General features: G+C 40.9%; 1 protein-coding gene across 1 annotated transcript in view; it reads right to left on the reverse strand.

Annotated features, from left to right (window-relative positions):
• The window catches only part of USP12 (ubiquitin specific peptidase 12), a 36682-nt gene extending 27634 nt beyond the window's left edge, over nucleotides 1-9048 (reverse strand). Inside the window, exon 1 of the mRNA XM_050914493.1 lies at nucleotides 8913-9048. Coding sequence (XP_050770450.1) covers nucleotides 8913-8960 — 48 coding nt within the window. The 5' untranslated portion in view covers nucleotides 8961-9048. The remainder of the gene's footprint in view (nucleotides 1-8912) is intronic.
• Nucleotides 9049-24130: the final 15082 nt, after the last annotated feature.

Here is a 24130-nt window from a genome sequence, read left to right on the forward strand (position 1 = left end):
ACATATTTATCATAGTTAACGCAACATAGCTTTACAAAGTGGAAAGTTCAGCAACTAAGGTGTGTATACAAGAACATAATATGAAATCAAGATTTGCTTAACTTCTATTTGTTATTGAAAATGATCCTGGAAATAATGTTAAAGTATCAATGATTATAAAAGAGTGTTCTCACACATAATGACAGTTAGGTGTAAAGCTGAACTACTTCATCCTGTGTTTAACTTCAAACTGATACAAGATAAATCATGAGTAAACTTAGTAACCATGTTCAAATAAGTTGAACATTTATTGCTTAAGTCCCCCACCAAGTTAAACAAAAAGGCGATACTATTGGATTTATCAAAGATCCCCTTAGATGCTAATTTCTTAATGAAGGGATAAGAATCCATGTTTACCATGGAAGGCCCTTAATTAAGTTTCTCGACTTTTGTTTTCAAAACAGCTCGAGGTTTCTATAAATTAACACATTTAACATTAACCAAATGAGTGTTTTATCTCAGTTTAGTGGAATCAAAGCCCAGAAAACACAGTGGGAGAGGAAAGTGTAGTATCTTTTAATTGAGTACAGTTGAATTTTCCTCATTTTCAAGTTCTACAGATAGACATTCTCCCAAAGTTCTAAAATAAACTAAAAAAACCCTGATATTGTACATTTCAATGGAAAAGGGGGAAAAAATATGAAGTGCAGACATATGATGGGGTTTTTTGTTTGCTTAGTTTTTCTCTTGCTAAAGCTGTAATATCGTTAAATGCCATTTCTGCTTTTATTATCGCCTTTTCTCACTGCCTCAGAGGTCACACTCTTATGGTGCTACATGTCAAACTAGTACTCCTGAGACACACTAACAGCTAACATACGGATAAGCTAACTGGAGCCAATCTGTAAAGCACATCAGTTGGTGTTTATGATCTGACACACACATTTTGGGTTTCAGAGGGTTTTTGCCAGATTAGTTGTAGGCTGGCTCTGTGACTGAACACCCAGCTGCAGCTGAACTATGTTGCTTGATTTAGTTTCCTCCAAAAGGAATCTAATTTGTGCGCTCTAAGACCACTCCAAGATGCAAACCAAAGTACAGTAAATTGGGATGCCTGGGAGAATCACTTCAGAATTGCACACACCTTACCTGAACTAATACACTAAAACACTAAAATGAAAATGCACCCAGCACTTGTCTAAAGAAAAAGAAAAAAAAGCCACCCTATACTGTCTAAAAACATGTCAGCAAGCAGGCAAACAATTGCAGTTTTAAAGTGTCCTACCTTGTTGTTATCATCCAACCTAATAGGCAGCATTTCTCTTACAAAGACTTGATTCATAACCAGCCTAATGTGCTTTGAAGATTACACTGGTGTTAGTCTTACTGGGGTGGGATAGGGAGGTTTGAGCTATCCCTTTCTAGAATAAATATCAGTTGATAAATTGGTGGGTCATATTTTCAGTAGTTTGCTGTAACAGCTTTATCCTCTAGCTTTATCGAGTTGTAAGTTTCCTGCATAAAACCAAAATTTCACCTTTAAAAGAAATTTCTTATCTCAAAACTAACATTTGTTGTCAAAATTCTGAAGATCCATTTCTCCCTTCACATATGCACTACACTAGATCCTTCCCTACAATGCTCTCCACCTCCCTCAAGAAGCAAGGAACAATAAAGATAAAAGATGACTCACATAACTAAACCATGTTGCATAGGTATATGTAAGCCCGATTTTTTAAACATGACCTTACCTATAGGTAAGTGAACAACAACAAAAAAACCCACAAAACAACTTTTATTCTTCCTAGTGAAAAAAAGGCATTATAAGTAAAAGGGAAATTCAGTAACCAGGAACAGCAATGTTTTCCTGAACAAGAATAAAACATTACAAGTGTAAAATTAATTTAATTATTTATAATTTGCAAAAATAAGTCTCAGTATAGAAGCACGCATTTACTAGAGCTTTCATTTTTTTTGCCATGTATTAGAAGATTCATCCTTGTCTGTGCCACTAGTGAAGGTATACAGAATTTCATAGCCTACACTAATTAATGCACTGGGACTGATGGAATCTTCTGTTAAAGAAGAAATACATAATTCTACTCTTCCAGTTATGTTTTATCAGAATATGTGAATTCATACTTTTCCACGTATTTATATGAATCAGGATTAAGAGCAAACAGAATAGCTACATTAAATCAGTTTAAATCTGTTGTTTCAACTGCAACCAAAATGGAAACGCATTTCTTTTGATACTGTTTCTAGTCCAGGAAGCAGAAGTGAAATATGCTGAGTGGGATTCAATAATCCTCGTTGTTCATTTATTTGCAAAAGAACATGCATTAGTAATACACAACTTGATAATCTAACTATGAAATATTTGGATAGTTTCAGTTCATATTTTTAAAATACTTACAAATAGTATTATTTTCTTAACTAATTAGTTTAAGACATAGTCCTGTATATTCTAATCACGTGTAGCTAAGACAAAAGGTTTTTTATTGAGTACAAAGTAAAAACATTTCTGCCTGGGCAAGGAAAATGATACCATAGCACAAAATGACCTTCTCTTCACATTTGGTATGTCTACCAAACCCATCTTTTTGAGCCCCACTGAGCATACACAACGTATTTTCCTTCACAGCAACTAGATACAGTCATACTTCCTTCTGTTTTGAATACTGAAGTCAAAGACAAGTTACTCTCACATATGAAGCTGAGACTTGGAGAATTAAGGCTCTGGGCTTGGCTCTTTCATGGAATGGCTCTTCAAAGCATGAAAAGATGTAATGACGCTTCTACAATTCTTCCCCAATTGCTGCCAGACTTGAAATGGACTTTATCTACTACCCCCAGAACACAATGAAATCATATTACTAGAAACTAAAATACTGCCAACAAGATAAGTAGTATTTATACTGTATAATTCCAGAAAATTCCTGGGGTAACGCTGTTTATGGTATCAGGTGCCTTTGCTTCAGTTTCCTCCAACTTTTTCAATAGCATCGGCGCAACACATCTCACAATGACACTTATTAAGTAGGGTCCCAAAAGATCAAAACTATTACCTTCAAAGACTTTTAGTTAAAGGTTGAATTACACTAGCAGACAAGATAGGAAGTCTGTGAGATGTATTTAAAAGAGGACCTGATGGTGACCTTAGAAATCTTTCACTGCCTAAAAAGTACAGACAGTTATAAGCATTATATTAATCTTTTAGAAAAATCAGACTTACCTAATCACCCAAGGGGGGGGGGGGGAGGAGAAGAAAAAAGAATACATTTGCTCAACCGCTTTTGTTGATAAACTGCACACTGTGGTGTGTTTCACATGCTTTTTTAACCCACATAATTCCTGTTTCATAAAAACAAGTATGTTGCTTTTATCATTTCCCATTTTCATGGAATTATAAAAAGAATTTGAGTTTATGAAAAATGGTAAAAATGTTTCCCAGTTCTGGTCTATTTATGGTAATAGCCCATTCTAGTTCTATGCTACAAAAAGATCTAGATTTTTTTTTTCCCCTCAACTGAAAGATCAGATAGACCTTATTGAAATAAATCATTTGTTAAAAGCATTTAACTTTAGCAAACTTCCTAAGCTAGGAAAACAAAAGTTACTCCCTATACAGGGCTTTTACACACCTCTTTCCTTCAACAAATTTGAAAGAGAAAAGTAGACAATATCAATTAATGGACAGACATCCTTTTACCACATTTTTACAGAATCATTCCTATAAGTTTTAATGCAAATTAGTTGCTTCAGTAGTTTAAAAAGTAAATACAGACTACATAAATGACCAATCTAAATATTCAAGCTTTGTCTAGTAATAGGATCAGTTATTCCCACTGACACAGCTAAAAATTCTGTTGGCAAGACTAGAATTTCATTGTTTCTTCATGCTTAGAACTTGCCAGATGAATATATACACACATACAGGTAAAAAGAAAAAGGAACATTTATATAATTGAAATTATCCAACTAAGTAATACGCCAACTAAGTAATTCTCTGTGCTGGTACAAATATTGCTTTACAGCTACATAACTTCAGGAATTTTTTTTTGTGCCTCATATTTGACATTTGTTTTATATTAATTTAGAGTCAAATTCATATTTTGATGTAAATTTAAAACAAATTTGTCTAATTAGTATACTAAGCAGTGTCACAAACCCAGTATTTTAAAGAGCAAATGTACAGACTCATCTTTTATTACCATATTGTATTACCATCTACAAAAATGATGATGACAAATGCCACAATTATGCTTGAATCTTAGTGTCATATTTATCATGAAATACGCTCCTGATAAGAACTCCAACAGATGAGTGAACCTCCCTACTGTGGTTTAAGCTCTTACCCCAGCTGCCTAACAAATACTTCTCCAAAATTTAACGTGCTTGCAACAGAATCACCACAACAGAACACGTGCCTGAACACTCCAGTCCACTGATCAAGGCAGATTCCGGTCATGATGCCAGAGTGAAATGCAGTGGCCGAGACACAGCACATGTTCCTTCTTGCCAACCCTGCTACATGAGCAAGTCAGACAGCTGGATAAAGGAATACCATAACACTGCTATTTTCTTTGTGTTACTTTAGTCCTCTCCTCCTCTGCTTTCTTTTCTATCACCTCCTCACTTCGAAGCTATGTTTTTCCACAACTTTTCTTTCCTTGCTGTAACTCTCAGTTCTCACTTCTTCCAGCATGAGTCTTCTGTACACTTTCCTGTGGAATCTGTTAACCTGATCATCAATTAATGTTTAAGTATTATAATTTGTGCTTCAGAGGAGACAGTGCAATTAGAAGGAACAAGAGTGAGTACATCATAGCCATTTCTGGCTGGCTGCAAACTCTGGCAAACATCAATTTACATTAAGTGCAGATTTCACAATCAGGTTTGAAAACCCTATTGTAAACAAATAATTCCTTAAGCAGTAATGAAGTCCATATATGTATACCTACCTCACAGTTAGTTATAAAATTTTCCTGCAATTAAGTGTTTTTATAAAGCCTCTCTTCTACGACATCCGAGGTAGGTGCACTGCAACCTTCCCTCAGCTGGGCACTTCCAGGGCCTGTTTCCTCTAAGCTGCCTTTTTTCCCCTACATGCTTGTTTGAACTGAAGTACCTCCGAGACCTCTTCACCGTTGTCAAATGTGACTGAAACAGGCAAAAGGGTACTGGCGACAGTACCTTTAGACAGGACACAGGCAGGAAAAGGACAATAGCCAGCCATTCAGTGTGACTCCACAAGTCCTACTCCTTTCAAAAATAAAACAAAAATTTGGATTGTAAGATATGCACAGACTTCTCATGCAGAACACACTGTTACATCATACAATCGACATCTAGCTACAAACTATGTATTTGATGTCAGTGTTGGGGGGCTGAATCGATCACTGAAGACATTCAGTGACACTGACTCTGTATATAAGATGCTAAACTGGCAGACAGAGAAGGGAACACGTAGACAAATACCTGAAACATGAAGAGAAGATTTTCATGTCTAATGCTACAGCTTCTAGATTAGCATTGTTTTTAAATTTCATTAAACTTTTTCAGATTGTCCTAATGTAATCAACCAGTTTCTAGAAGAAACACTGAAAAACAAGTACTACTACCATTACAACTTCCTTCTGTATGTCTGAGACCAACATCTTTGTAGCTTTTAAACTACAAAGATAATTTCTATCTTCTCTTTGCTTCAGCTACTTGATACCTTTCAACTGCTGGCAAGTGTTTGCTGGATTCTAGACAACAGAAGCAAAAGTCAGAAGTACTAGATTCAATCGCTGTTTTATGGCGAGTATAGCTTGCGGCACATCTGCATTGCAGTTAGCATGGGTTACTTTACCACTTCTCAGCCATGCATAAAAACCCTATATAATTCAGTCAGGTAAGACTTTGACTGCAGTTAAATGCATGGATGAGGGTAAAAGACCAAGTTCTACTTTTACTGCAAAGACATTGGGGGGAAAAAAAAAAAAAAAGACCACACGCTTTTAACCTCATCCATTTTGCAACATGAACAGTGGCTAAAGCACTCAAGGGCAAAGGTATTTTCCAGTGCTTTTCCACAATCTCCAGCCTTGTATTTAAGACTCGCTACAGCACAAGGAACCACAGGAGTGGTGATGTAGAGCAAAGAAGTCCAAGGAAGCTCAAAGGGGATACAATACTAGAAGGCAGTACTACAGGAAGAGCTCTGCCATCACTGGTATGAACACTGGAGTATAGATTAATGACCTAATGAAGCATACAAAAGAACAAACCCTTTGTAGACAGAATGTGCTCTTCTAAGATCATCTCAAGAGGCACTGTGGCTAACAAACTAAAAATACTGGATATCACTCTTCACTGTACCCACACAACCTGCCAGTAGTGTAAAACATAATATATTGCTTTCTAATATTCAGAGCTTCAACAACAAGGATAAGATGCATAAAATATAAGTGAGTCAGCAGAAGTGAAACTTGAATTTGGATACAAAAAAGGAAGTCATGAAATGCAGGACTGCGATGGAAGAGCTTCTCCAACATAGTTCCAGACTGCTCTGTTACAGATTATAAGTGTATGTGCATGTCAGGTTTGTGTAGGCACAAACTGTCTCTTGACAAAAATTGCCTGTTACTGGTTTTGTACTAACCAAACACAAGAACAGAGGCAACAGCCTGAGAGTTCTTGTAAGAGGCATGGGGAAAAGCAAGGAAAACTTGTAAGAATTTTTAGGAAGTTGTCTGGCAGTTTATCAAACAGTGGGTTGATATAAAGAAGAATTGCCAGGAAAAAAATAGTATTACTCAACAATTATATTCCTTTTTGGTTTTGCAAAATATATGCTTAAACATGAATATATGACTCTTGTTAAAATTAAAAAGATCTGCCTGACCATAACCACATTGTTCTAAACAACTCCACAGCAAATACCCAGTGCTTCATCACACTATCTTTACTGAAATATTTTTAAGCACAATCTTATATTATCTATTAAGTGTTGTAAAATCTTTTACAGCAGGTATCCTATGCTAGCTGTCCCATCTCACAGTACTACTAAAGCTTATACAACAGAAAGGCACAGGAAAAATCTTGTGCCTGGAGTTTATCCACCTCAGTGCACACCATTATGATCGGACAGATAATACCTAATTGCCATCAGAATTTCAGCTTCATGGATATAGACACTTCAGTTAATCATACAAATATTTTTAGCTGAAAAAATTGTTTTGGGATTGACCTAAATGTCAATGACATAACGTCATTTCTAATAAACATACATACAGAATAATCTTAAACTAGCTGCTTGGCCAGTCCAGACCTACAACTTCTATGCTGTCCAGAAGCAAAAAAGCGAGGTCCATAGTGGACCTAAATCAAGAGGCCAGCACCGAATTTATGTTGACACAAAGGCTAGTGGTCAACTGTGGGTGAAAAGATTTTAGCCAGAATTGCAATAAAACAAGATCGTCCTAGCTCAAGGATCAATCACACTGACTCCTCAACAGTCTAATCTAAAATCTAACTACTTCAGAGAATGAAAACTCCTGAAGTACATGGTATATGTCCTACAACATTTGGCCATATAAAGATGTTGGTATACAGCTCATGAATTCAAGAAATCAGGCTCTCCAAGTCCAAATGAAAAGATGCGATCTCCCATATTACAAAAAAACATTACCCCAGCTGATCAACAACCACTTGAGAAATCTCACCCCATGGGCTTACAGACATTCATTCAAAATTCTCATGGGCCACCTCTGAAATGTCTGTTTGAGATGTTAAAGCCTCTTTGCAGCAAGATTTATGAAAACCATAAATCAGTTTCCATTAATATAAATGTAAGCATTTCCCACTGTTTGACATTATGAAACATTACAATCCCAATTCAGCAAATTAACAAATTAGATGACAGAGTGCATTTTTCTCCTTAACCATCTCTTCCCTTCCCCCGTGGAAACACATCTGGGGACAGGAGCTTTCATTTGGCCATGGAATAGGTAGAAAAAAGCACAAATGCAAGATCTTCAGCTATGAACCATCAACACATCTCTTCCATGATAAGTAGTAGCTTCTACTGACTAAGGGATATTTCCTTCCTTAAATTCAGCATTCCTCCATCAGTGAATCTACTGAGCTCCCCACCCCTCTTTAAAAAACCCCAAGAGAGCCTTATCACATCTGTGTATCTGCTTATAGCTCTAATTTATCAAGAGAGAGAGTAATGAAAAAGCAATCACTGGAAGAAGCTTCCTATCAGGACCTGGATCGATGCAAACAAGTCAAATTACATGCCAACGCGTGGAGCGTGCTTAGCTGAACAGATCACGCGGGATGCTAACACTTTTCCGACTAACCAGAGGAGCACCCGTCTGCTAACAGGCAAGGCAATTACAGCCCCACCACATGAGTAAAGTACTCGGTGAGCTGGGGACAATTAACGAAGTGTATCGGGAGAAGGAGGGCGCTTCCAGAAACCCTGCCCTAAAAACAACATACCTGCCACAAGCAACCCCGGACTCGAGGCAATGTCCTAAAGCTCTCCCTCCCAGCTTTCGGCACACTTTGGGGAAAAACTATGCTCATTAACCCCGCACTTTTATCCCGTTCACAGTCAGGATTCCCCCCTCGCCGGCAGCCCAACCCAATCCCATCAGCGTCTGCATCAAGGTTGAGTCTCCCAAAGCCGATTAACCCCGCTCCGCTTCCGATCCCCGCCCACGGCAGCGCTCCCGCTCCCGAGCCAGGGACGCCTCCCCGCCACCCCGTCCCCACGCCGCCGCATCACCCACCGCCGGGGCGCTGCGCAAACCCAGCCTCCCCCGCAGCCCGCCCCTCGGACGCCTCCCCACAGCCCCTTCCACCGCCCCGCGTCCCCACCCCAGGGGAGCCGGCAGGACGGGAGGGGGCCGCCCCGGCCCCGGCCCCTCACTCACCATGGTACAGATGGAGGCGATTTTGGAGACTGTCATTAGGATTTCCATCCGCCCAGCGCCATCTTCCGCCCAATCACAGCGCCGAGCCGAGCGGAGCCGGGCTGGGCCGGGCAGGAGTAGGAGGGGAAGGCAAGGCGAGGCAAGGCAGGCGACGGGGGCAGCCCCCACCGCCCCCGCCAGCGCCCGCCGCGGGGCGCACGCGGCCCCAACGGCCCCAACGGCCGGGCGCGCGGCTCCCAGCCGGCGCCACAGAGGCTCGCTCCCCCTCGCCCCGCGCGCGGCCAGCACCGCCCGAGCCCGCCCCGCCCGGCCCCGCCTCCCGCCGGGCCCTAGCGCCGCCGGGTCACCGGCCGGCTCCCCTCCCGCCCCTCAGCCTCGGCGCCGCCTCGCGCCCCGCTCCCGCGCCCCGCCCCCCGGCCAGCTCCTCTCCGGGCCTGGCTCCGCCCCCTGCCGCCTCCCGCGGCGCCGGGCGCCGCCAAACAGGCATGCGCGGCACGGAGGGGGCGGGGCGGGGGCGCGCGCAGGGCTGCTTGAAGGGGTGGGGGCGGTGCCTCGGCCTCCTGCGGCGGGCCGTCGCGCCCCAGCATGGCGGTGTGGCCGGAGGCTGGCGCTGAGTGTGAGGGCCCCTTCTGGCTGCTCGCGGTGCTCAGGCTTTACTTTTCTTTTTTCTTCCTTCTGTGGCCCTAGAGTTGACGTCTAACGGGCGGTCGCTGGGCGAGCGCTGGCGGTGGAAGAGTTGGGGGGGGAAGTTGGTGGCTGTTTCCTTAAGGCAAGTGCTGAGCCGCTTCCAGGGAAAGAGTTCCCTTGCAGCCTGGAGCGGTGAGGAGAGTGAATAGGCATAACTCAAAGCCAAACGATAAAAGCAAATTAAAAAATAGAACTAAGAAACCTTTTGCCTCCTATCGACTTAATCACTCTAATGCCAAGCTAACTTCAAAGTGACTTCTCACATCTGAACAGCAGTTGTCTTGTCAAAGCTGTTCCTCTAGGGTCCCTCCCAGGAAGAGGGGGACGTGGAGAGGCACGCACCTATGAATTCCTCTTCTCTTTTTCTCGCTTCGCCTCTACGTGACTGACTCTTTGGTTTCTATGAGTCTGGGATTTGCATGCCCCAGCCTCAGACATCTTGGAAAATAAAGCTGATCTGTAGGGTAGTCATTTATATCAACTACTTGAGGTGTCTACTTGGGAATGAGATGAATCACCTAGATATGCTTGTTTGTCTGTAGACTACAACAGAAATCTGGATGACTCGTTCAAGACGTTGATGTCTGCATTAAAGAAGCTTAAAGCCAGCTAAGATATGTCCTGCCCTCTCTTTTTTTTTCATATATGGGAAACATCTAGCAGATTGAGATGCCTTATTATTAAGAATAATGTCTACACACATAAGGCCTAGATCATAAATGCATCCTTTCACTGTAAAAAAGATATTTTAATATCTATAACATTACATCATTATACTTTCTATGATCTTCAGAAGTAAACATTCTTTAGCTTAAATTAATGGAAATAGTAAGTTTTCCTTCAGCTAAAACATAAAGAATATGACATTAGAAAGTTTTATAACCAAACTCTTCATTGCAACCTGAAATATCCTCAAGCAATTCTTTTATATAATATCTGTGGTCTAGAAGTGTATATTTCAAAAGTATAGTATTTGAGAAAATGAATGCCTCTTGGATGACTACATTCAGAAACTGTTGCCACAGAAACCATGGGGGAGGACAGCATCAGGGGAATGAGAAAGAATAGAAACAAAATAAGTGGATTGGCCATTTATGCGCAAAGAAGCAAGAACGGGTATTTGGCCGGCTAGACGTGTCAAACCTTCAGATAGCCAACAGTTCATCTACTGAAATACAAAGCTGCAAGACACATCTGCAATACGATTCCTTACAGTATTAATCAGACATGCTACAAGAGATACCCCTGTAACCCAGAGTGGACAGAGTGTTCAAAAAATGACATGAGGAAAATCTGACAGCATGCTGTCTCCCCGAAGCGAAAACACAAAAAGCAATTGCACTGTTGCAGAAGCTTATAAGGTTGTCTGGGAGATAATTCAGTTTGGAACCAATTATGTGGCATCAAGTGGAACCGTACAGGCCATAGAAAACTGCAGGAATCTTGAAAGGCACTCAAATGGAAAGTCAGAGATTGCCTTGAAGTTTCTTCCTGCCCATAAATTAGAGAAAGAAGGCCAAATATACTTGGTGTGAAGTGCTTGTTCTGTCTGTAGTTCCAAGGGAAAATTCAGATATTGTGGAGGATTGGACCACATTTCAAAAAGAGTGGGGGATGTATGGCTATGCTGGCCTGCATCTGACAGGTGTGGGCTAATCGTGGCTGGAGACTAAGCAGGGGAGCTGGGAAGATGCTAAATTAGTAACATATAGAGACACTGATTTTTTTCTAAAATGCCATGTAAACTGAGGTGCTATGTTACGAGCAAACTGAACTCACGCTGCATAGAATGGGGGGAAATACAGAAACACTTTCTATACCATCGGCCATTAAAATGAGGTGAAATATGAGGAAACGAGTAAGAGAATTCGAAATCATCACTAAATTCTCATCATTAAGCCCCTTGGGGTGATTGGAATTATTCACAAACTAAGTATTCCAGGTATTTGACCAGCTAAGGAAAAAGGGCGGGTAGACCAGGATTGTACGTGTGTTTGTGTACGCTTGAGGAGACAGAGCTTTGAAAGCAGTTACAGAGTGACTGCAATGCATATAGATCAGTATGGTAACTAACCCTGTCTGAGAAAATGTATCAGTCATGTCTTGTATCACTGGGGAGAGACAAGATCCGCCTGACAAAATGCGACAAGAGCATCTTTGCCAACTGGCCAGCCAACCTGCTGAGGAGAACTTTTAACTAGGAACAAGGAAGTCTCTTATCACAGACCCTGGGTTTTGGGGGAATTTCAGCCTGCCTGACAGCTGCTACAAGCACCACGCATCAGAATGCAAGCAGTCAAGGAGATTTCTGAAAGGCATCAAGGATAACTTCTTGATACTGGCTGGGCCAGCCAGGGGTGATCCGCAGCTGGATCTGCTCTTCACTAACAAGGACAAACTGGGGGATGTGGTAATTAATGGCTTGGTTATCAAAGCCTGGGCTGTAGTGACTGAGGAGTGGAGTTCATGATCCTGTGGGGGCTGAGGAAGGAGAGCAGCAGATTACAGACCCTGGCTTTCGGGGAACAGACCAGTTTACTCAGGAAACTGGTAGGTGGGATCCACTGAACAGCAGCTCCGAAGGGTAAAGTTGCTCAGGAAAGCTGGCAGAAAAGCACAAGGATCCTAATATGGAGAAAAACAAATAGATGTATTAGTATTTTCAGCAATGAGAAAGCAAAACTGATGTGCTGTGAAGAGAAAAAGAGTGGCTAAATGGGAAATTAAATTCAGGCTGGGGTTATCATAAGATCTGTATTGTTTGGTAAATTCATCCCATTCAGATACAGTGTGTTTTAATATAGGCATAAATAGAGTTACTTAAAAATACAGTGAGCAGGTCACGTCTGCAGAGATGAGGGGCTGTGTTGTGGAGAGCAGTGACTGAAAAGAAATTAAGAGCTGGCAGTGGCCAGGACAGCAAAAATTAATTTCTAGTCTAATGCTGTGGTATAAGCAAATAATGGAATCCTTGACTATATAACCAGGGATGTGGCAAGTAGGAAGAGATGTTATTTTCCTTCTATGTATGGCATTGGGGAGATTTTTGTGGTAATACTGCGCTAGCCTCTGGTGTCCTTGTTGTCAAAAGAATGCTGAGAAATTATTTGAGGCTGGAGAAGATTCTTTGCATGGAGAGACTTAAGGAGCACAATCTGTTTGACTTATCAAAAAGAAGACTGGAAGGTGGCTACAGTGATCTTTAATTTTGCACAGTGAGAGGCGTAACAAGAAAAATACCTATAAACTGAAATCAAACAAATTCGAATTAGAAATTACGCACATTTTTTAACAGTGGAAGACATTAATGGTTGGAATATGCTGCCAAGAGAAATGGCAAATCCAGTAAGGGCTTCAGTTAAAGAATAGATGCTTTTCTCACTGAAGTATATTAGTTGAACAGATAGAATTAATTCCCTGCCCTGAAAGTCTCTCAGAGCGTGTAGTTGTTGTTATTACATGGTATTTGAATTACCATAACACCTAGAAACACGAGTCAGAGGCCAGAGTGCTTTGCCTCCTTAGTCACTATGTAGGACATTAAGAGAAAACCCCATTCCATCTTCTGAAGAACTTATTCTCCAAATCTACAGAGGCACCAATAGACACAGAGGAGCAAAGAGAAAATATTACAAGTGTAAACTGCTGCTGCTCATCCTGTGCCTCTCCTTGTTTCATAATCTTGTGGCTTGGCAGGCGCCCAGCTTACTCTGGGGTGTGTGGGTAGGTTGGCTTTAGAAATCGAAGAGTAGGCATGGTACAGGTATGTTTGTGCCTGTATCATCTGCAGATGGTTTTGCTGAGTCTGGGACATGTCAGGTTTTTATTAATGTTGCTTGACAACAGAATTAAGTCTCATGAATCTTTTTACCCCTCCGCTAACCAGTCAAACCACCAACTGGTTGGACTATTGCTGCAGTACCTGAATGCAGACATATCACATCTGTTGTTGGACTAGTATACAGTATGACTGCAAATTCATAGCATAATAGGACCATAGGATAATTTAGGTTGGACGGGACCTCTGGAGGTCTCTAGTCCAACCTTCTGCTCATAGCAGTCAGATCTGAGGTCAGAACAGGTTGCTTTGTGTATATAAACCTCTTTACTTGTTCTGGAAGCTCTTAAATTTGGATCCAGACATAATATCGGGGGGTGTTGGTCCTTGCAAGAAAACCATCTGAATTCACCATCTGTATTTTTATTGACACGTACCCCAGTGAAGGTCATCCACCATTCTCACTATATATTAACTAGCCTTGCTATGGAAATGCACCTTACTTTGTGGGCAATGGGTGTTGCTGGATTTCTGCTATGAGGTAATATAGAGTAAGACATAAAAGAAATTTTCCCCAACTTGTATTTCATAATTCCAAGAAAACCTGAAGCTGCATCGAATTACACAGAACTGGAATCTTAACACATTACGTGAGTGAAACTGGATCCTTCTGGGGAACAGAAGAGACAAACAGGAAATATATTTGGAAAGTCATATCAAACCATCTTGTACTGACTGACAGGTAGTTAGATGTCTATATTAGTAGATTAATCTCTGTAAATTATGTTGAGGGTACATTTTCAGAAAATACAACTATTTTCATAACAGTTGTAGATGCCCTCTGGGAGCCATGACAGGGGGATGATGGTAGACTAAGTGGATATGGGAGGATCTGAGCAAGTAGTTAAACAAGTGATACATTTTATTCATAGGTTCAAAAGAATAAATTCAGTCTTCATTGCAATCATAAGCAAGACATTAATAAATTATCAGAGAAAACTATACAAACTATAAAAATTATACTATAATTGTACAATAGATAAATATTATTTTATTCCTTAGCACTTTTCATCAGTAAATCTCAGAATATTTTACCAAAAGGTGTGAGAAATAATCATTATTAGACTAAATCTGTAAACAGAATAAATTAGGTGAGAGTTCTCTGACAAGGTAAAATTTGCTTATTATGATTTTTCCCTTACATTCATTTTGGAAGACCAAAGCTTTCCTCAGTAAGGGTGTTGTTTTTTGTTGGTTTGTCTTTTTTTTTTTTTTTTTTTTTTTTTTTAAGCAGAGGGTAATACTTGTTTCTTGCAGTGTTCATGCATGGGGATATTTTGATACTTTCATTTTCACAGCTCAGCTGATACTGGGCGTCTTGCCATATATATATAGCTGGCAAACAATTAACCTGTTATTACACAATGGATTACCAGCATCTGAAAAGTTAAAAGAGAAAATAAAAAATTTTATGCTACTAAACTGAATGCAGATTTCTACCAACAGCAGTTAAAATATACATCAGTTCAGAGAGATGTCCAATAAGACTGTAAAATATAAGAATTTAATTGTGTTGAAAATAACAGTGGATTTCTAAACTGCTATCACTGTTTGAGTCTTTAGACTCCTAAATGCAGGTGGAATTCTAACTGAAAATAAAGTTACAGTTCTTAGAAAAAGAGTCCATTTATAAAATGGCAACTCTTGAAAGATGTCATTGTATTCTGCAAGAGAAACGTATATAGTTTGCGTCTCTTTGATCTCAATATGAAAGGACGTGAGCTAGGCACGAAAACAATAACTGTGTGCTTTTTGACATTGTTCTGAACAGAATCTTTTGGCCAAATAAGGCCACAAGTATATTTAGAAATAAGGTTTTTTAATATTGTAATGAAATACTTTCAATAACAGAAACTTTTCTTAAAAAATTAATGGCTTTGATCCTTGACACAAGCACTAGAGAAACCAGTGTCTCAGTAACTCCAGTTTCTCCTTGGTATGAAAACCTCAGGAGTCAGCGACAGTGCTCTAACACTAACTTGGGAAATCCATTACTCGAGGTGAGTAGTGCAAGATGCTTCTTCAGTCTCTGTGTTCTGTACCAGAATACCAAGCAAAGCTTCCCACTGCAGTCAGCAAGATAGTATTTTTGTGATCTTCGCAGCAGTTCTCCAAAAGCAAGATTAGCTGTCGTGTAATGACAACAGTGACGTACAATATGACAACAGGCAGCCTCCAGGTGAAGAGTCTTTTTATCATTACAGTCTCCCCCAGTAATCAGTTCTCTACAGTACCAAGATATAAGGGAAGCTGAGGAGGAATATGTAAAACAGCATGCAGATAGCTACACAGTGGAAAAAATTATCAGTAAGAGGTAGAAACAATACTGGAAAAAACTTTGTGGACATAATAAAATTGCTAAAGAGCATTTACTGTTAATAGCCTGTGTTTTTCATGACACTAATGGGTGGTTAATTATTTTTGTTTTCATTGAAACATATGTCACAGTTAGCAATATTTTGTGCTTCCGCTGATCTAAAGCTATTGTTCAAGTGCATGTTGCAATCAGTTCTCAAACAATGCTCTCTTTGTCAGCAATACAGAAGTAGAATGATTTTGATTTCTTCTCTTGGAAGATTTATACCCTGGAAAACCCACAGTTCCCCTCTGTACTTGCAGATGGTCAGTTAAATACTCCCATCTGGTTATACTTGTTTTTCTCTGGTTATACTTAGTTTTTTCTAAAAAAAAGAAAAAAAACCCAAACCAAACAAACAACCGCAGGTTACTGCATGAGCAGCAGAACTAGTAAAGCTCAATTTCATACAGATTTGCGCCCTGTGTCTTCACACTGCAGTAACCCAGGCATCACCTCTTTGTCCCGTATGGCTTCATTTCCTCCTTCCATTTCCCCTGCGATTTAATTTCCTCTTCTCCCCCTGCAGCACTACTTCTTGCCATTTGCCCTGTTTGTTTTTTCCCTGTTTTGCCCCTTCACCTGCACTGCCTCTCTCCCTTGGATAAGCTGCAGCTGCCTTGGAGCACCACATACGCTAATTAGCTCACATTACTGTTTTGCATATTCCATGAAGGATTCCACAGCATTTCACAAATATTAATGAATTGATCCTTAACAATAACCCCGCTCCATAAATATGTGCTATTATTCCTATTATACATATGGGAAAGTTGGTCTAGTTTATCCTTGGTTGGTCGTAGCTTGGTCAAGTTTATCCTTCGTCAATTCTCTGTTTCACTTCTCCTTGACTGACCATTAATTTGTTCTTTTCTGGCTGCCGTGTTTTTTCAGAGCAGCTGTTGTTGTCTCATTGACAGGGGTTGTCAGAGCGTAGCCAACTCTCATTATTTTATCGCAAGCCTTGTGATATTTGATAGTTCCCTTGCAACCACAGTTCCTGGGTTCAGGTGATGAGGATTACTTGAGAGATTCGCCTTTTGCTTGTTATAACAAGTTTATGGCTCAATAAGCTAGAAAACTGAAAAATGTGATGGCAGGACTGAAAATGTTCAAAACAGGATGAAAATAAAAGCACATGTATTTTTAAAAAATACAACTATTTTAAAGGATCTGTACCTTGTGATGTCATGGGGTCTGTCTCAGGTTCATCATTTAAAATACTGGTATGTGTAAGACTGCAGAAGCTACAGACCATTTCCCATTTTGGAAAGGAGGCTAGCCTGCGAAAAGCAAATCACTCAGTGAAGGCTGACATTTTCAGGCCACAAATTTAAACTCTGCTAAAGCACCTAGGAAAGAATATATAATTGGAATTATAATCACATGTGAAGTGCTTTAATGCAGAGAACAGTGTGCTTTTTACTCCTATAGTTTCTGTATTTGATTCTGCCTTCCTTTTCTTTCAAGAAGAGGCTATGAAGGCAGGATAGGATTTTCTTTTAGCATCCAGAAGATATGTAGAACTAGAGTAAGACAATAATGTTTACTGAAAGATTGTTACGATCTGCTCAGTGCTTGAGTTTGCAATAACTCTGGTTACTTCATTATTAAAAAGAGCATTTTGTAGCACCATTAAAATCATAAACATTCTACTTTTTCTTTATGTATTCATACAGAAAAACACTTAATTTGGCATAGTTTGAAGATAAATTTAAATTTGTGTGTACTAGAACTCAGCTAACACTAAGTAGAAAACATTCCTTTACTTTAAATAAAACCAGCAATATTCTATATAGCCCTTGCCTTCCAGCAAGGTTCTTTGCCATTTCATAAGCAATTAAAAACAATTATGCTAATGGCTCTGATTAGAACAATTAATGAGAAATGCAAGTGGCTACCTCAGATGGCAATATGCTAATACAATGCCATAGAGTATTTATAGAATAGAGAATGAGTCCACCCACATTTTTACTTTATGCTGTTGTATCCATCAGGCATGCTGCCTTTTTAAACTACAGCAGCTGATGTTGAGAAGTTGGAATCATCATAGACTCAGAACAATCTCTGACACCTACGGAGGTCTTCAGTCCAATCCCCTGCCCAAAGCAGGTCCAGCTAGATCAGGTTGCTCAGGGCTGTGTTGAGTTTTAAATAGCTCCAAGGATGTAAATTCCACCATCTCTCTGAGCAACCTGGTTGAGTTTTTGACCACCTTTACATTAAAAATATTTTCATTATCTTGAGTCAGAAATTTCCCATGTTCTAACCTCTGTCCGTTGCCTCTTGTCCTTCTACTGTGCACCCGAGAGGTGTCTGTCTCCATCTTGTCTGCATCCTCCCATGAGACCGTGGAAGAGAGAGAGAGAAGATTTCCTTCTCCTCTGCCAGTTGAGCAAACCCAGCTCTTTCAGCTTCTTCTCATATGTCCCTGTGCTTCAGCCCCATGACCATCTTGGTGGCCCTCCACTGGGCTTGCTCCAGCATGTCCATGTCTTTTGTGTCCTGGAGAGCCCAGAACAGGATGCATACTCCAGATGTGGTCTCGCACGTGCCAAATGGAGCGGAAGAAGCCCTTGCGCTGCCAGCTAACCTCTTGCTAATACAGTCCTGGATGTAGCTGACTTTGCAGCGAGGGCACATTGCTGTCGTCCACGAGGACCCTCAGGTCCTTTTCAGCAAAGCCCCTTTCCGTACAGCCAGCACTCAGCCTGTCCTGTTGCATGGAGTTATTCCAACCCAAGTGCAGGACTTTGTGTTTGCCTGTCCTGAACTTCAAGGTTCCTGTCAGCCCATTTCTCCAGCCTGTCTCAGTCCCTCTCAATAGCAGCCCTGCCCTCCAGTGATTTGACCGCTCCCAACAATTAGGCATCATCTGCAAAATCACCTGAGAATTAGCACCAAAAAAATTCTTTTGTAATCTAGTTTCAGTGAGATTTCATCAGTTCAAACTCAGTGTGCTATTGCGATAAACTGTTCTTATATATGATACTTTACATCAGGTATTACATTTCAGCAGCAAAGCTCATATTCAGATCTACTTAAAGCTAAATCTCTTTGCCCTCCAAAGTTAAGCCTCTCTTGAAAAACCAATTGGCATAGGTTGAGCTTCTGTTAAAATTATACCTTATAGTGAATAAAATAGTCACATGCTAGAAATCAGATAAGGAAAAGGTCAACTAAGTCTGGCCCTCGCCAGTCTGCAGTTTTTCCTATAGTGTATTTGTTTTGTTTTGGCCAATCTATTTTAAAGTGATTAAAGGCCAATTCTGTCCTGTTTATTCCTTATAGACAAAAATTCTTTGAAGAGGCTGAAAGTTTTGCCTGAGCAAAATCATCAATATATAAGAACTGACTTTGTGCCACTGAAATCACTGAGAGGCCTGCCGTTGCATGAGTGTTAGATTAAAAAATTGTCTCCTAGTTCCCAGCTAGCAGGTTAAGGACAAGCACTGAAACATTTACAGCCAGCAAAAAAAATTCAACCCCAGGAGCTTCATGTTTCATGGATTGTGATCATCTTCAGTAATAACAGGAAGTGTCTCAGAAATAATCGGTGCACAGTAAGTAAGCTAACTGGGACTGTTGTGTACAAATCTGATCACTGATAGTCAAGAGAGATGTGTGGGAATGGGAGCAAATGCACAGAGCCTGCTATGTGTCTGGAGGCTCCAAGAGCCTGGATAATTTAGCTTAGTAAAATGAAGGTGTAAAGGGGATATAATTCTTCTGTGTAAATAATTACAGAAGAAGAACAAGGGAAAGCATTGTTCTTATTCCAGCTAGAAGTACACAGAAGATCAGACATAAACAAATGAACAGAAAATAGCAGTATATTCCTAATCATTAAGCCAGTTATTTCTTAAACTGTAGTTAATAGCTCCCAAGAGGGCTAGTGAAGGGCTTAAGGAGGATTGTGAAAGATCATATTTTTAAAAATATATTTTAATATTAATTCTATACTTATATTCAATACATTATCAAAAGAAAATCCCCATATTATGCAGATTTACTGCTGGCAGCAGCTCAGTTCCTCCATGACAACGGAGCAAAAAGTATCTGTAATTACCAGCTGTGTCACCTGCCGAGTGGCTAATCACCTTTAGTCAAAACAACTAAATATACAGCGAAGCTGATGCTGACAATATGAGGACCTGCTTGTTCCTGGCTAGATGGGTTGGACGCAGGGGAGGTTACAGAGACAGGTGACCTCAAAAAAGTAGTTAACACAAGAAGCTGGAGAAAACACTGCATTAATGAAACCAGTTTCCTGAGAAGCCACTCCATTAGTAAGGGAGGAAAGAGACATTAACTGCTTTTGAAATGAAGTTTGATAAATGTGAAGTTTGATAAATGGATTATATTATTTGGTACTCTTGAGAACCTGGTCACGGTGACACAACAGCTTCCTTGGAAGTTCCTGATGATTTCTGTATGGTCAGTAATGCAGTATTCACTGATGTACATACACAAGTAGAACGCCATGTTATTCAAACATACAGTTGAATGACAGAACTTGTCAGTATTTCAGGTTTTACGTGGTAATCGAGATAATGATGGAAAAAAGGCCATTTGTTGACTTTAGTAGCAGTCCACCTGCATCTAGTAACATTTTGAATTACCAATTAATGTATAAGCAACATTAGTGTAACAAAGACTTTCACACGTGTGATGTGCTGGGCCCCATCACAATTCTTGGTCTATACAGTTTTTGCCTTTTCATTTCTCTCAAAGCCACACTGTCATCATTTTCCATTCCTCTCTCCATGGAACACCTCACTGGCAATGCAGCTCAGTACAGCCACCCGTACTGGCACTTCTGTGATTCCACAGTGAGCCATTCAAGGAGTTTGTCTGTACAGTCATTTTTGGAAGGTGATTGGTTGCTTAGACACAAATTTTATTGATTTTAACTCCCATGAAACTAGGCTCAGGCTTATATTTACAGAATGGATTTTGTGGATGAGGAGTTGAACTGACTACCAGAAATAAAAACGTTGTTAGAACTAGAATCATCGGGGAGCTAAAGAGACCATGAAAGGGGACAGAAGCATGACTCTGAGACGCCACATAACACGATCCTTTTGGAAAGAGTGAACAATGGAACAACAGGGTCAACTTAAGAGGTGACACATGACTTTGGTCAACTTTTTGATCAAAAGTGCAGGGTAGATGCTGCATTTTCACGGATGGGAGCCTGCCACGGGGTAACCAATTAACTTCACAATCTTGATTTTCAATTTAGACTCTTGGTTTTGCTGTGTTATCACAAGAGGAACTGCAGATTTCAATCCTCTTTATTTAACACCTATTCTCAGTTATTTCTGTTAAAATTTTGCTCCATTCATAATCAGCTATCTTTCATGTAATGAATGCATTATGTGAGACACAGGAGACCTACACCCTACTGAAGGGGAATACTTTTCATTTTTCACCTCAAAGCCCTTTACAAACTCTCATTAATTTAAATTCCTTCCACACCCCTGCCGAATAACCTAACACAAATGGAATGTCACACTCGAGGTCTCTGTGTGTATCACTTGGTCCTCTGAGCGTAGGAGAGAGCCAGATCCCACTGTGCATTAAAATTTCAGTGAAGGATTCCTGACAACCCCATGTGCAGAATCGTCATAGTGCATTTATTCTTTAGAGAGAGCTGTTGTCCAGACAGATGCTGCAGAGAAGTGTTAGAAACAAAATGGGGCTCTCCCAGAGAAGATACCAGAATCCTGACTGTGGGAGCTTGGGGACTGGAAATGGGTTTTTTTGGCATGGTACTTTCCACTCTGAAAAACAAAGTGATGTTTATCTAGTCCCCAATCCTCTGACTTCTAATGAACCCTCCCTTTCAAACTCCTTTCCCCAGCAACTTTTGAATTGGCTCCCATTGAAGGTGCTTTCACTGTCTTGCTCTGCCTCCAAGCCAGGGAGAGTAGGAGGGAAACTCAGTCTACCATGGTGTAGTAAGATTTCCAGAGTACATTAATGGGTGGAGCACCAGCCTGGGACCTTCATGGGGTTTTAGATCTTCACGTTAAGCTGGGCACTGGCACTCGCGTTCACCCCAGTCTTGAGGATGTGGCATTTCTGAAGCAGAATCAGATGTAGTGTTTGCTGTACAGCCTAGGAGAAATTGGAATCTGGATCCTACAACTGCAGTTTGACCAAGGAAGAGCAGTTTAGGCTGGGTTTCTGAGGGGATGAGGCAGGGCAGTCAGGGGAGCACCTGCAGTCCGTAATGTAGAGCTGCAGGTCTCCCCCACACCTGCTTGCTGCTAGCTCCAGTTTCCAGACCAGAACTCGCCCCACAACTTGTGCACCTTTATCTGCTGGAGACAGCCATTATTAAGAAATCCTTTTGTGAGCAACATACAAAGGCTCTGCAGTCTTTAAGTGCTCAGTAGGGCACAGTTTTGGGAAACCATGTATCAAATGTTGGTAGATAGGATGGACTGATGGATTTCTGGATCAGACCCAGACAGCATGCCCAGTGAATGATTCAATGGAAACAAACTGTGAAACATGACTGTTTCTTTGAAATGTGGAGCTAAAGAAGGATCCTGGGAATGTGCTAATCAAGGTAAATTTTATGAATAAAAACATTACTGAAAATTTGAATAAACCTGTCATGCAATTTATTCAGGAAAAAAATGTAGCAAATCCTGAATGTCTTACTTGGCCCCAAATAAAGCAGAGTTCAATTAAGTTCACAGTAACTGCTCCCTTATGAATTACACTTACATGCTCTATATGTGGACATGAGTTTCAACATGTGGAGTTTCTTCCCCATTCCTTCCTGCTTGATGTGGAGATTTGCCCTCTATGTAAATCACTGGCAAGAGTAACGCGTTCAGCTCACTGAAAATAATATATGCCTTTTAGGATTTGGCTTCCTGTCTTTACTTTGCTTGATATCCTCCCTGAAATCTCTCTATCTGTTGCCAATATGCTTCCCCACCTAAGAGCTGTTCAGGCTCATAACCATCTTCACGCTTGGAAAAGTTTCATGGTAGCTAGGCTGAATGCATATTAAATGATACAGATTTTCTCTGCACAGATATCAGGTGCTGTAAACTCTAGATTTTTTCATGGTGCAGAGCTGGAATACAGACATGTTTTTCTAAATATAACACTTTAGTCCAAGAGATTTCGTGTGGAGACAGGGCCTCCGTCTGTCATAACATGCCCTGCCAGCTAGCTTTGCAGGCAGAACCTGATAGTGTATTTAATTCTCCATATCCATTCTTGCGATCCATAAATATTAAACTAGCTTTAAAATGACAGAAAGGGCTTAAGTTTTGCAAGACAACATTAGTTAACTGTGAAGTTAGTCAGAGGATCAAATATGTTTTTATATGCCGCTTTAAATAATCATCCCTCCCCTAAATTAAGTAAGTGCTTCTTTCATTCAAAACAAAAAATCCTGCAGTAGGGCAACTTCTCGCTGAGACAAGTTTTGAACTGTCCTTGCGTGTTTAGCTGAAGGGAAGGAGGCCCTCTTTTGACTCACTCCCGCCTGCAATCAGCTTCCCATGATGATTCCCGTCTGCTTTAATATTGACGATGCACAAACACAATGAGTCACGCCGTCAGCTCTGGAAGCCGCTCACCAGTCCGCTTCATTTTCAGGCACCACACAGCTGATGCAACCTGTGGCCGTATAAAGGCTCTTTGTTGAGAATCTGTACTTTATTTATCTTTGTGGAAACATGTGCCACACAGACTGGAGATTATGGCATTATGATAATAAGAAACCCCATTACAATAATAAGAAACCCCAAACCTGAGCAGCCTCTTTGCTTCTGCTGTTGGTTTGCTTCTCCTACCATGCTTTCCTGCCCAGGACTACCTGGATCTCCAGTCAGGCAGCTGTGAAGGCTCATATTACTGCAAATTTAAATTTCGGTGTACTTCTTTAATGTCGTAAAACCACTTCTTGGCTGCTTATATTTTACATTACCAAACATAATTCCTTATGGACAGCGGGCCAGCCACTCCACCACAGAAGTCACTCCTGAAGATCCCTGACAGATACCTGGCTCGTTTTCCCGCTTCCCCGCCACCCCCGCTGTCAAACCTCTCCTAGCCCCGTCTCACGGCACAGCCATGAAAAAAACGGCATTTGTCCCTGCTTTAGCGAAAGGGTCAAACTTCTGCCGGGGCATTTCCGTGGCTGTTTACCAGGATCAGCACACAAGCGCTTCCTTAAAGAGATTTACCTCACGCAGGCAGGCGGGCAGCGCCTCCCCAGGACTTTCTCTCAGGCGCGGCGCGGGCAGCCTCGCGAAGGCCCCGCTGTTAAGTGCGGCCACGGCGCCGCCTCCTTCCTTTCGTCCC

This window comes from Gymnogyps californianus, chromosome 1, assembly GCF_018139145.2.
Source record: "Gymnogyps californianus isolate 813 chromosome 1, ASM1813914v2, whole genome shotgun sequence".
Lineage (NCBI taxonomy): Eukaryota > Metazoa > Chordata > Aves > Accipitriformes > Cathartidae > Gymnogyps > Gymnogyps californianus.